Here is a 15,672-nt window from a genome sequence, read left to right on the forward strand (position 1 = left end):
TTAGTACCTGCCAGGTACCCTGGCTGTGGTGAACCCAGTTTCCCAGAACTCACTCATGACAATGCTGAGTGATTTCCCCAGAGAAAGCTCTTTTAACTTGAGAGTTGAAGCTAAAATGTGACCCAGAGACTCTGCTTAGTTTATTTTCTCCTAGAAGCCATTACCTAATAATGGCATTATTGAAGTTTCTTTAAACAGCTAGATTTGTCCTTGATATTAAATTTTGCAACACTAAATATTTTTAATGATACCTATATAGATTGTAAAATCCTATAGAAAGCCAAATAAGTAAGGTTAATGCAAAGGGAGAGAGATTCAATTGAGGGTGGGTATACAGTAGACTTGTAACAGATAAGGCTCCAATTCTTAGCCTGGTGGAGAGTTCATAGGTGTTTTTTTTGTTATTTTTCTTCAAAATTTAAATATATATTTTACATAAACTTGTTTGTATGATACACTTTACTACTAAATATATATATATATCCATATATAGATACATACACACACACACAGGGAAGCTGAAGTTACCTTTAACATTTTCCCATCTTTTATATCTCAGCTACCTTCTATACCTCTCACTGGAAGCTATCCTTTACCATTATCTCCAACTAGGCTAAGTTACAAACAACCATTCCCATTTTTAAATAGCAACATTGTTTATAATTGCCAAGGTATGGAAGCATCCTAAGTGCACATAATAGTTGAATATATAATGGAGAAGCAATATGTGTGTGTGTGTGTGTGTGTATATATATATATATATATATATATATATACATATACATATAACACACACACACACATATATATATAGTGGAATACAACTCATCCATAAAAAAGGATATTTTGCCATTTGTGGCCCTTCATTCACTTTTTTTTCCACTTTAAAAACCAGAATTTTATAACTGGCAGAGACATTTCCATTACATCAAAAACAACAAAATACCTAGAAATAAACTTAACCAACGAGGTTACCTATACTCTGAAACCCGAAATGACACAAAGTAATGGAAAGATTTCTTGTGCTCTTGGATTGGAAGAATCAACACTATCAAAATGGCCACACTACCCAAAGTAATCCACAGATCCAACGCAACGCCCATTAAAATACTCGCAACATTCCTCACAGTTCTAGAATAAACAATTCCAAAATTTATAAGGAACCACAAAAGATCCCGAACAGCCAAAGCAATCTTTTGTAGGTTTCTTTTTTTCCTCTTTCTTCTTTTTGTTCTCTTTTCTTATGGTTTGATGACTAGAGAAGGTCCTTTAACATTTGTTGTAAAGCTGGTTTGGTGGTGCTGAAATCTTTTAGCTTTTGTTTATCTGTGAACCTTTTGATTTCGTCATCAAGTCTGAATGAGAGCCTTGATGGATAGAGTATTCTTGGTTGTAAGATTCCCCCTTGCATCACTTTTAATATATCGTGCCACTCTCTTCTGGCCTGTAGAGTTTCTGCTGAAAAGTCAGCTGATAAGGCATGGTGTCTCTTAATAGAGTATAGACCAACATCAAATAGGGCTCTGTGATAGTACAGGCCATAAAGAATTAAATTGAAGACAAAATGTAGAACACAAATCATATAATATACAAGTTTTCTCCTTAACTCTCCTAATGGAAGAAAATGAATTAGTAATAGTTTTAATGTACTTAGCACTTTGTGCTAAATCTAATGTCAATCAATATAAGCCACTCCAACTAAATGCTACAGAACTGCATGTAACTTGGGGTCATATACAAGAAAAGAGGCTCTTACTATTTTGGGGATTGACCTGCCGAACAGCAGGAGCCTGCATAACTGTTCCTCGCAGGGGAGCCTGAGCTGGAGGTGCGGGGAGAGTCGTATAAACCACTTGGTGGTTTGCAGGAGCTCTTGGTACAGGGAGTCTTGTGGTAACCTGAGTTGCTGGACGATGTGTTACATTCACGGTGGTTGGAGCTAATAAAAAAGCAGAAAAATATATTTAAAAATGAAGCAAATTCTATGTTAAGTAAACAGTATTAAATTATAATTAATTTTACACAAAATCTAATTTACTATAATAAGGAGAAATAGAGAGAAGCATCTTCTTCTATAACCATGAAAGATATGACAGGGCCAATCAAGATTAGTATTACTATAATCCAAACTTCAGAAGAAAAGAGCACCTCAACCATGCCCAATGCCCTTCCCACTCTAGTTTGACTAGATAAATAAGCATATGAAGATTAAGGGAGGGTTTAGAGCCTGAGAGTATGATCTTGTAGGGGTGACTTAAAAAAGTAAGTTTTCCTTTCCTCAATGTTAAATTATTCTTAGCAGAGCAGAATGTTAGGCCCTCCGGGCCTTCTACCAATGGGCATAAATCCAAAAGGGTAACTGTATTCCCACCATTCAAGAAACTGACTGGTTATTACAATTGACATTTTCTTCAGGTAAGCGAAACCATCTCTTATGCAAAACAGTAAAACAGCCATTAAAATACAGGCTTCTTCCTCTTCTACTATGGCATTCCTCCTAATTTATGTTCCAGAGAACATTAATGCCTTGAATCATATTAATATATATTTATCAAAATATGAGTCCTAAATGTTCACTGACATGGAAATACAATAATGATTTTTAGAAGTTAATAGTTTCTTGTTAATAACTCTGATTTAGAATCACATTTTACAAATGACCATGTAGTAACTATATAATAAAAATCAATAATAAATATATTTTGATATAGAAGAATGGGTTCTATAATAAATTTAGAGGTAAACACTGGATACAACAAAGATAAAAAGACTCTGCAGTCTGTATGTATCCTAACTTTCCATAAGCCTTTCGAAAGAGGAGGAAAGTGAAGTACACAAGGAGGAATATTTACCTCTTCATCTCTTTATTCCCTATTTTATTATCTACACTGTTCATGGGTGTACATAATGACATTTCCTTCTAAATTATCTCAGTTAGGTGACTGTCGATTTAATTCACTGCATAAAACTCCCTGTGAGCTTAATATTTTCCTTAATAAGCATTTGACAGATAAATCTCTTAATCAATAGGCTATTTTATGAAGAAGATAAACTGTTTTGATCGGCTTCCAAACAGCTTAGGAGATACAAGCTACATCTTGAAAATGTCTCATCTTCTTGAGAGGTGAGGGGGTAAAATATTAGCAGATATCTTCTGATGGTAGTGTTATGGCAGTTAAAACTATTCCTAGTTAAGAATCATTTAAAAATTCTTGTTTGATCAGTCAATTACAACTTCTTGGTTATAATTGGAATGAATCATTACACCCATCCCTTCCACAAAACTATATTCATTTCTGCTGTTTACAGTGGCAGATGACAAAGACATATATAAAGTCTCCTTTATAAACCTTCTGTATCAGTGTTTCTACTTAAGACTGCAAAATTAAGTCATACTGCATTCAAAAACACACATCATCTTCAAAATAACAATGAGAATTATTCTTAATTTTCTGTATAATATTTTTAATAGTTTATAGTTTTTATAATTTATTACTAACATAATTAAGGTTAAAATCCAGTTTATCTCAAGGGAATTAGAAGACAAGCCACAGGCTGGGACAAAATATCTGCAAAAGACATATTTGATAAAGGACCATTACCCAAAACATACAAAAAGAGCTCTTAAAAGTGAACAATAAGAAAATGAAAAATTCAATTAAAAAGTGGACAAAAGAGCTGAATAGACACCTCACTAAAGAAGATAAACAGCGGCAAACAAGCACATGAAAAGATGCTCAACATAATATGTCATCAGGGAAATGCAAATCAAACAACAATGAGATTCCACTACATCTAGTAGAATGGTGAAAATCCAAACCACTGACAATACCAAATGCTGGTAAGGATGTGGAACAATAGTTAATTGCACTCATTGCTGGTGGAAATGCCAGGTGAAGCCACTATGGAAGGCAGTTTGGCAGTTTTTCATGAAATCAAACATATTTTTATCATGTGATAACAGCAATCACACCCACTGGTTTTTACCAAAGTGGGCTAATTTCCTGTCTAATCTTTCCACTCAATTCCATAGTCATATTTCACTGCAGGCAAAACTAAAGTTTCAGTTCAATGATTCAGCAAGTTTACCTGTAGGTAGTAAGTGTATGGTTGTCTGAGATGGGCCACTTGTTGGAACCCCAGATGGTTGAAGAGGTGGTGCTGGCTGAATGGGTTGCAATGGTCGAGATACCGGCTGAGAAGACCCTATGGTTGACACAGGAGTGTGATTTACCTTTTTAGGGTCTGTTAATTAAAAGTGAGACAATATGATTATTGGTAGAAAAAAATGAGAAACGCAAGTTTATCCTTGTCATTCAGTCACATTTACCACTAAAAGAACAATTTCTTTGAATTTTAATTAAGTGTACTTTTTCCAATTTGAAAACCAAGTCAGGACCTTAAGTAATTCACTGTTGGTTCTATCACAGATTCTAATTCACATTTAAAGAAAACACAGTTTTATTTATTTATTTTTTTAAATGAAAGAATCCTTCTTCTAACTCAATATAATGAGCTTAAATTAAGGCCTTAGCAACTGATTCTTTAATACTTGAGTGCTGATGGAGAACAATGCACTTCAGAATGGGAGAATTCAAGTAACTCTCAACGGTGGGGCAATGGAAAGAGACTCCAAGAGGCAGCGGTGTTAGAAAGGGAAATGACAAGAGCACCATAACAAACTTCACTTAATTTACTTTTTTATCCAGAACCCGCCCTACCTGTGTCCCCACAAAAAATAACCTGATATTTTTGTGCTCTAGGGAATTTATTCTACTAAAACTTGTCTATAAAAAAATTAGTGAAATCAAGCAGAAAATCTGAAACTTTTTAACAATAATCAGACTGGCATGAATTCAACTCTAACAAATGATGATATAAATCTTCTAATTTTGTACCAGTTTTATACAAAAAAAATTGACTTTACTGTCATATAGTGAATTATATAGCTACTTAATTTTGTTTTCCTAAAACCAACTGAAATATTCCCTAAAACAGAATTTTTAAAAATCTCTAGTTTTTTTTTACATTTAATGCCTTTAAGGTAAAATAACTGGCACCTGATCCCACTAGATCTTCCACATGCGTTATATCATTAAAAAGTTTGTCCATGAATAAAGTTATTTTGCACCGTTAAGTCTGAGAAATACTTTATAGTCTGAATCATTCCTGGAGATTTACATTGTTAATTAGCATAGTAAATGCTCAGTGAAATTTGTATTAAGGGAAAAATCCATATAATTTAAACTCAGCATTTCCCAATCATATTTAACCATGGAACTTTTTATTCACAGAACAGCTATTAACACTGTGGAAGAATAGCTGGGACTATTGGTTAATACCTACTCAATATAATTTCTAAATATTATAACTCAGAATAATATTGAGGATTTTGGATGTGCATGCTTTTCAACATGACTTTCATTTAACATATACATTAAAATACACACATATACACACATGGAAAAAATACTTAATTTAGAGTCAGAAGACCTGGTTTAATTTGTACTTTGAATCTATCCTCAACTCTAAAATGAGTATTATAGGGTTACTGTAAAGATCAAGTGACATAACAGATATAAAAAGGGAAGTGTAACATCAGTTAAATATTCTACTTGCTCTGTTTTCCTTTATGTTTCCTTGTATTAATTTAAGATTTGATTTCTATTTTTTAATTCTAATCTTAAAAACTGTCTTTCTGAAAAGGATACAAATATACCAAGCATAATGCTGTAGAGATCTGTATTCATTGAGTATTACAATGGATTAAAAGGGGAAAATGGTATTTAAGCATTCCTTAGTATGACTACTTATATTTAAGTACCTTGTGAAGCTCCACTCTCTTCATCATCCATTGTGAGATCAATGACACCACCTGAATCACTGCCTGTGGCTTTTCCACTCTGAAAAACAAAACATCTGCATTTTGCAAAGGAAACTCTGGCAGACATAAGGGAAAAACAAAGTAATACTGAGGGAAAACAAGGATAATGCATAGCCTGGTTCAATCTGGACCCCTGAATGGCTTTACCTGAAGAAACAGTGTTTGTCAGATAAATGATTCAAGGATATTCATGAGCTAAACATCTGCCACATAAAATATAATTTTGAAATCTTTTCACAAGAAATTCTTTTTTTCTAAATCACACTATCAATTGCATATAGTTATTAAAGTGACTAGGTGCTTTAAGTGATTAAACATAAACATAATTCATTTTCTAACATTTAAATGTTGACCAATCCTATACTAAATTATCAATATTAATTCACAAAAACACCAAAGGCAACTTCAAAGCTAGAATTAAATTACATAAAATAATCTATTTTTTCCCCTAAAGAATGGTATGGTATGATAGGATATAGTTTATGGTACCATCAGCTGACATCCAATTTGACCAAAGTTAACCAATGTCCAAAATCCTTAGAAATGTTAAAAAACATTCAACTATATAATAGCAACAAAAAAGAATAGCAGTACAAGACAGACCTAAAGAACCAAGAATTTCAAGTCAAAAAGACTGAGTGTATCTTTTAGTACCAACAGTTACAAGCTCTGTGAATTTGTTAAAAAGTCATTTACTCAGTTTCCAATTTGGATATAATAATGATTAATCCAAATATGCATACAAAGAACTCAACATCAGGCATGACACATGGTAACCACTTAATAAATGCTAGTTCATATATTATAATTACTTTATAATATATTATACTCAAAATCCTTCAAGAATATAACAGAATCCACTTACAACAACAGATCTGTAAGGTCCACTTTTCAAGATAAGGTCCACTTTAAAAACTAAATTTTAAATTCATCTAAAATTACTAGACAAACATGCAAAAAGACCAGTAAAGTAGAACCCAACTAAAGACAAAAGAAAGTCAGTATAAATGACTCCAAGTGAAGCCAGATGTTGAATTAAGCACACTTTCAAAGGAGCTGTTAAAAATGAAAATTCAAAGAATTAAAGGAACATATGATATTAATGAAAGTACAAATAAGAAATCTCAAAATGAAAATTTAAAATAGAACAGAAAAATTATGATAGAATATTAAAAAATCAACACAAAATAAAGTAGGGGAAAAAAAGCACTCAGAAACAAAATACGTAAAACAAACTTTTTACATTACAAAACAGCAGGCCTAAATTCAACCACATTAATTACTATACTAACTAAAGAGACTGAAATTTCCTATCAAAATTAGGGACTGTTAGATGAAATAACCCATCAAGAAATCAAGAAATAAATTTTCCCCCCTACATACGCACTTTAAATGCAAGCACACAAAAACACTTTTGAAAAAGCAAGTATAAAAAAGCTGCTGTAACCACATTAATGTTAGGTAAGATACAAAGAGGTAAACTTTAAAATGATAAAGTGGTCAATTTGTCTATTTCTTATTAATTTTATTTGTTTCATTTCATATATTTTGATGCCCTATTATAAGGTGCATATAATAGGAAGAGAAGGTCTATAATCAATGGTCTTACCTACTGAATTATATTTTCATTAATCATAACCTGACTGATAAAATTCACTTATTATCACATACTACAGGCAGTTCCCTGGTTATATTTTCTTCTTGAGAAATAAAATTGACTTATTTCAATAATCATTAACAGCAATTATAAGATAGTCATGATAGCTGGCACTGTTACTATCAGGCTTTGTGATGTTTAATATTCATTAGTAAATTTAATCTTTACAATAATCCTATGAGGTTGGGACCAGCATTAGCCATACTTTCTAGGTAAGAAACCTAAGGTGTTAAATAACTTATCCAAGGCTCACCCATTATTAAGTGATAGGAGCCATACTGTCTGACTCTAGAGCTGTAATTGGTGCAGATTAATAAACAGACATATTTACATTTTTCTGCCATCATTTCTGAGAAAACTTATGTAATCAGAGACATCACATGCTTATATCTGCATTTACACATATTACTGAAGTTCTCAATTTGAAACTACTTAAAAAGTTACATAATCATGTGTCCTTCCCCAAAATGACTACTCTCACTAAATGAATACTAAGAAAATTTCAAGAAAGCAAAGATACTGGCTTTGTAGAGGTGTCTGGGGTTTTGTTTTGTTTTGGTAATGAAACAAATAACAAGAACATACTTGAAAGTCTAGAGAAGGGTACTTCTACAACTGCAAAAGAAGTTAACACAGAAGACCTGGTTGTTCACTCCACACACCTCTCTCCAAGGGAACTCGGGAACTGTGACTGAGGCTTGGTTAGCTAATAGGATTGAAGCCCTTAGAAAGTTTACATCAATAATTAATCATTTTCATAGGTACATCTTAAACAATGAACTGTGTCATACTGGCTTATTAGGACTGATCTGCACAAACATCAAAACTGATGATACACACATGGTTTCACTGCTGGGGTCTTGAGTTTTGACTGCCATGGCTGGTTACGCAGAAAGATGTAGCTATATGACCAGCCCTTTAAAAGACAGACCCTAACACTCAGTCAGGCTCCTCTGGGCAAAGACTCTCAGCACGTCTCTGCAGTTAATAACCAGAGACACAGCACATCCTGTGCCGTGCTGGGTAGGGGAGAAGGTGTAAGCCTCAGCTTGCCCACTCTAAACCTCACTTGACGCATATCTTTTTCCTGCTGTTTTTGTTCTCTACCTTTTGCTGTGATAAACCATTACCATGAGTATAACCTGTTATGGGTCTTAGTAGTCTTTCTAGCAAAATCAGCAAAATTAAGGGGGACCTTGAGTCTCTCAAAACAGCAATATAACTACAGATGCAGCAGAAAAAAGAATTCTACACTGTTTTACAATATATGATGAATAAATCTGAATAAATGAATAAATTTATTTTTTACTATATGAAACATATTAATAATGCATTATATGAAATGAGATCTATGAATAAAATACGTAATAATAATTCATTACATGGAATATGTTACTACTTATTTGGAGGACGTTGGAGAAATCTTCACTCAAGGACTGCAAAATAGAATCTTTTACATATTTAATTGTTTTCTAATTAGCTACATCTGAACAACGATCATTTCCGCACAAGCCATCCAGATTCCTTCTAATTTATAATAGCCTTAAAGTGTTCAGAAGCAGAACTAAGGAAGATTTGGCAGAAAAAAAAAGTTAGCCATGTACTTAGAAAGTTAAGTCTAAAAAATCACAGGCTACGTATTTCACACTAGATTCTAATCCCAACTAAGTAACATACAGGGTAAAAAGCTAACAGTAATTTCTTAATATACCTAAAAAATCATAGTGTTGTGTTAATCAAGGTACTCAGCACAACAACGATTATATTTATACCCCCAAAAAGCTAGTAAAGCATGGATTTACAACTGGCAGCACATATATATTTCCATAATAGCTTATAAAACTTGTATATTACATTTATTATTTAAATCCATAACTGGCACTCAAAGTTATAAATGAGAAGTGATTTTAAGATGAGGGAATCTGCTAGTTCCCTGGTTTGCTAATAGAGGGGATCCAGGTGGCTAAATACACAGCATTCAGAGCCTCTGGTTCACAAATCATGAAAAGAAGAGCTTACGATGTATTACTGGACACACAAAATTCACACGGGGAATCTAAAGATCTTATTTTGCTTTCTTAGACCAGGCATTACTTTAGCAGGTTAGCTGCCGACTCAAACTACCTACTTATATGTGTTTTTCATACAATGGTATTGAACTCCTCTTCCTGTAAGTCAAATAAACTCTCCACTGAGAACTCAACACTTGGTTGTACTGTCTCTCCCCTGTCTGATGCAGTCACTCACTATTTCAGGTGTCTTTTGGATCAACTGGTACAAGTTGTTTCATCAAGATGTAACTTGTACAGTACAATGTAAAGTAAAATATTTTAGATTCTAGAACTCTGAAGTGGGGAATAATACATGATGCTTTAGAATTTCTAGAAAATAGTAAGTAGGTTGGGTGTAACTAGATTTTATGTTATTTTGTTTTGTTATTTTTCTTTAAAAAGGATATCTTTAAAAGTAAAGAATTTTATAAGAATATTAAAAGTATAGCAAACTTTTATATCAATTTTAATTTCACTTAAATGTTTACAACATTACAACCACTTTATTTCAGCAACTCAGTATAACTTTTGGCAATGATGAAAATGTTTCACATTTTTGTTTTCCAATACGGTAGGTACTAGCTATGTCTGTGGCTACTGGGTCATGAAATGAGGCTACTGTGACATAGAAAGTTAACTTTTTAATTTGATTTAAAGCTAAATTAAATTAAATTTTAATTTAAATAGCCCACATGTGATTAGTGGATACTATATTAAACAGTACAATTCTAGAAGAATCATCATTTATAAAATGATCAAACAGCCATCATAATGTCTATTTTCCTGTCCTGAAATATTACCTAGTGTGTCCAAACAAATAAGAAAAAAAATTACTGAGGGAAATAAAGATGTTCATTAATTTTTTGTTTAGTTTTATGTTTACTTTATAAAGTTAGGCTTCCTATAAATGTCACAAAGAAGTCACTGAATATATCAACATTCTCTCTATACCATGTCTTCCAGAAAGTACTCCATATACTTCTAATTGAAAAATAGCTACTATAAGACACCCTCAGAAACAATCAAAACTTTGGTCTTCAATATCATATACAAAGACTGCTAAAATCTGTAAAAAATAAAATACTTCTAGTAGCTTTAGTCTGATCTATAAAGCATGATCTAAAACCCCATCACTTTAAAGGAGAACAGTCAAAATTAAAGATCACTGTACCCTTACTTTAAAATTCATGTCATTTATTCATGCCTGACTTTTTCCATTTTCTAGGAAAAATACTGGGGTTTCTTGATATGATTAAGACGAAGGGAAGAAAATAAAATTAAACTATCAACAACCTAATGACTTTCCATCAATCTATTACATCTAAAGCAATGTAGTAAAAGAAGGATGGTGAACATTGTTAATACAGGAAAAAAGTAGTTATTCCATTCCTGGGTGATTAAAATTTAACATGGAAAAGTACCAAGACTGGCAAAGTGCTAATAAGCTATCAGAAAGACCAAGATTTTCTTTCCATAAAGCTACTTCTGATCAGCTTTGAAGAAACTAAAATGGTGTCTCTGCGTGTGTTGGCAGTGGCAAGGCAGGGGGTGGGAGGTAGGCAGGGAGAAGGATATGATAAACCAGTACAACTTTCTTAAATAGATGGGCCAGGAAGAAATTACATGTGGAGACTAAAACTTCACACTATGTGAAGGAAGATAACTAGGCTGTCGATTATATATAATCCAAGCAGTTTTTATTAATTTAATAAACTAATATTATCTCTAAGAGAATTACTAAGCAAAGAAACTCAATTCTTGTCAAAAGACACAGAGAAGCTGTTTGAAAAACTATGGACAGTTGTAAAAGACAGACTTAGAATAATTTTCATTTTATCAAAGAATACTGATGGAAATCCAATCTCCTGTTAGAATTTTATTTTTAAACAGTAGGAAAAATCTTACCTGTGATGTGCTATCAGCTGCTTTCTTATTAACAGAAGCATCTATTGTTTTGTTTGTCTGGTTTTCTGAGGAGTCAAAAAACAAAACAAAACAAAACTCAGCTATTTTTAAAGGCATCTACAAAATGTGAAAAGATGGGTTGCTTAATATACAATAATTCATGTTGATTTTCTCCAATTTTTTTTTTGTCTGTCAATGTGTTACATATGTAAATGGACTCTCACAGAACACCGCTACAATACCTTTTGGAAGGGCAAATTCACAATAGAGATCAAAACACTTCACACACTCATTGATCCAGAAATATTTATCTCTATCCTAAGGAATATTGCAGGGAAATAATTTAAGATATGTATGACTTAAATGTTCTAACAAGAGTGAATAGTTAAATAAAATATAATCCTTCCATACTATATACCTTTGGAGAAAAAAATATCTAATTAACATGGCAAAAACGTAATAAATTCATTAGAAAAACAGTTACAATGATTCTGATGAAATACACATGCATAACCTCAGGAGCTCAAAGATGATTTTTCTTTATTCATTTTTCAATTAACTTGTGTTATATGTATACGTGTGTGCATACATACACACACATACACATATACACAGACATATGAAAGTTGTACGTGTAGAACTACAACTATATAACTGTATGAAAGTTAGCTGAATTAAAAAACAGCACAGAAACCTAGCATGTTTTTCTGCCTTGATTTCTAAAGAGAGGGTATTAAATTTTATCAAATGTCTTTAGCATCTACTGAGGTAATTAATCACTTTTTTCTCTTTGGTAATGTGGTCAATTATATTAATAGGAGTTTTCTAACGTTGAAATATCCCATCCTTGCTTTCTGTCAAAAAAAACTTTGGTCAAAATATGGCATTCCTTTCATTTATAAATCTTCATAACACACATATAAAGTAAATCACTTACATTAAAAAAAAAACAGAATAGGAGATAGAACTATGTATTTTTACATATTCATATATAAATCCATACATCAAAAAATAAGGATAAATATCTACTTGTTAAAAAGATGTTTTTCTTGGCTAGGGAAGTAAAAAGGAGGCCCTTACAAATTCTTCCTATCTGAATTATCTTAGTTATTTTTGTAGGAATAATAATTATATATATATTTTTAATCTTAAAATTACTTCATTTATAATGAATAAGCATCTGTTCTAAACTGTGAGGTTCCTGAAATACTACTTAATTAAAAACTAATTCCAGGTTCCTGATCCTACATGGCAAGTTTTAAAATATACTGATGACATTACCAAAATATCAGCAATTTACTACCTATTTTTAAAATATATACAATGTTAGAACACGTTCATTTGGATTTTAAATGATTTTCATTTTCAACTGAAAATAAAAGTTAACTTCAGAAGCCAAGTAGGTGAGGGAGCTTCATTCTTACTTTCTTTGAAATATCCTCATACAAAATCTACTCAAGATTCAGGAAAGATTTAGTGTATTTAATAAAATGTTTTATTTCTTTACACACCCACACATCCCTACACACTAATAATTATGAGAGTTTTGTTATCCAGCATGATTCTCTCTTTGACCTAATTGTCTCAGGGCAAAGGAGTTAATTATTCACAGAGCTGTAATAATATTCCTTATTCCAGATTTTCAATTAACTTCTCCTATCCCTTTATTACAGGTTTTTTTCTTGATTCTTAATGTCACATTTTATAGCTTCACTGCATCTTTTTTGTTTTCTTTTACTATAATATCTACTTTAGATGAACTCTGAAAGTAAAAAAGTTATATAAATCAATCTATCAAGCAATAAAATTGGTAGGGTATAAAATCAAAAACTGTACCTCAAAATCTTTCTATCATATGGGAAACATCCCTATCTCTTTATTCTTAAAAGATACTGTCATTTTTAACCAACAGTGCAGTCTTACCAGCATCATAAAAGGGTTTTACAAGAGTGCCAATTAGTAGTGCCCCTTAGTAGATGTTAGGATAATTGTATGAAAATGAATGGAATGCAACGTTCAAGCATTTTTATTTTTTATTTTTATTTTTTTTTTTCGTTCAAGCATTTTTATACCATCTCTCATCTAGACCACTACAAGAGTCTCCTAACTGGTCTCCCTAACTCCATTTTTTTCCCTTGAAACCACTACCCTCACTGCAGCCAGTGTTCATGGATGTCACACTCCTCTCAGTAAAAATCCTTTAAAATCCTATTTTCCACCATCTTTCTACTCATTCCATGGTCATATCACTCCAGATCTCCCATATCCTCTCACAGAAACCTGCATATCTCCACACTCTTCACATTTATAATTAATTATTTATTTAACATCCAATATCCCTATTTGGTTGTGAGCTTGGTTAGAACAGGGACTATTTCTGCACATCTGCAGGATTTTAGAATACAGGTATTCAATATTTTATGAATGAATGAACTTAGCTATAATTTGGCCTCTAAATTTCCAAATAGTCCTTAGGACAATTTTTACTTTACATTTCACAAAAAATACTGACTTATTCTATGAGGATACATGAGCTATAATAAAATGCATACAAATGCATGCTGTCTAGTTACACAGCACATGTTCTTGTTAAGTAAATAATACCTACAGAAGCATAGAATTTAAGAAGTTTTAATTACGTAACTAATTAGTTATCACTTTATGGATGTATTAAAGTTTGGCTTCAACCTTCATACTCAGCCAAAATTTGCTATTTGGCTATAGTGTAGGTTTTGGGAAGCCTCAATAGCTCAATGCCTACTTTAATGCCATTTGTGGCATCCCTGAAATTATGCATGATCAAAGAAAATATCTCATAAGATCTCATTCTAATCAACATTATGAACAACATACAAAGGTTATCATTAACATTTTTGGTTAATACCTAAAAATTTACTTTCAAATCTAGGTAAGCATTCTAAATAGAACTCAAAATGAAGCTTTCCTTGTGGGGAGGGATATAGCTCAGAGGTAGTGTACATGCTTATTAGCATGCACAAGGTTCTGGGTGCTAAATAAATATATGTTAAAATATAAAATTTTAAGTATAAGTATAAATGTATATTATTATAAAAGTAGAATGATACACTAATTAATAATGATTATGAAAACTATTAATATATACAAAAATAAGGACAGTCAAGTAATTAAATGAAAACAAAACAGACTGACACTCATTACAGCTAACAGTGCTTTAAGCTAGATAACTTTGCGGAAAACATATCCTTTGGGTCAACAAATGTGCATAAAAATGTCAACAGGATAATGAAATTTAATTATAATTCTGATATATATAGAAGTGTTTAGGGTACTAGTATCCATAACATTAAACAAAATAATCTTTCAAGTTATTTATTTCTTTTCAGGTCATAGTCTTTCAGGGAAAGTTCTATTTTTAGGAATATATCTTATTTTATGACCATGAATGAAAAACAATGTCAACTTAGGCTCAAAATTTCATACATAAGAAAAACTCCAAAATCACATAAAACAATGTCCATGACAATCACCTTCCACCTGACATTAAAAAACAGTAAGGATTAGAAGAAAAAGAAATTAGAGAGCTATGAAGTAACCCCCCCACCAATCTTGTTCATTCACTGACCCGAGTTAAAAGTAAGCATCTTTAGTGTCTAAGGAATGATGTGATAACAGATAATGCTAAGAAACACTATTACTGTACTATGCAAATATTTAAGTTTTAAATATTAATATTAATAATATATTTTAAATTTCAGATTTGCTCTTAGATATTAACTTTATGAGGGCGATATTCCACTTCAGACCAATATTAATTTTTATCTCATTCATTTACTCTCAATAACTCTATGAAACACTATCACGATTTCATGAGAAAATATACTTTAGAGAGCAAGTACACTACTAAAGACAACATGAGAATTTAAAAACAAGGCTTATATATCTCACTTGTAAAAGTAATTTTGTACTTTATAATCTGTTTCTTACATTTCATGGTCACTTTCTATGTCAATGAGACAGATACTGTTGCAATTTTGTTATACATATGATGCCTACACATTCTTTCCTGTCTTTCCAAATGTAGTGGGGATAAATGTGAAATCAGAAATGAAGAATAAGCAAGTTCAAGAATGCATACAAAATGTACACTTTCTAGGAACAAGGGAGACAACAGAGCTTTACAGACTTTAAATACA

The 15,672-nt window shown here is 31.9% G+C and overlaps 1 protein-coding gene across 1 annotated transcript in view; it reads right to left on the bottom strand.

Moving 5' to 3' along the window:
- ATF7IP (activating transcription factor 7 interacting protein) overlaps positions 1–15,672 on the bottom strand; it is a 79,222-nt gene that overhangs the window by 8,907 nt on the left and 54,643 nt on the right. The window contains 4 exon segments of the mRNA XM_006192117.3: positions 1,757–1,939; positions 4,090–4,245; positions 5,825–5,903; positions 11,498–11,562. Of these exon segments, the coding sequence (XP_006192179.2) occupies positions 1,757–1,939; positions 4,090–4,245; positions 5,825–5,903; positions 11,498–11,562 (483 nt within the window).

The sequence above is a fragment of the Camelus ferus genome, chromosome 34 (genome assembly GCF_009834535.1).
Source record: "Camelus ferus isolate YT-003-E chromosome 34, BCGSAC_Cfer_1.0, whole genome shotgun sequence".
NCBI classification, from domain to species: domain Eukaryota; kingdom Metazoa; phylum Chordata; class Mammalia; order Artiodactyla; family Camelidae; genus Camelus; species Camelus ferus.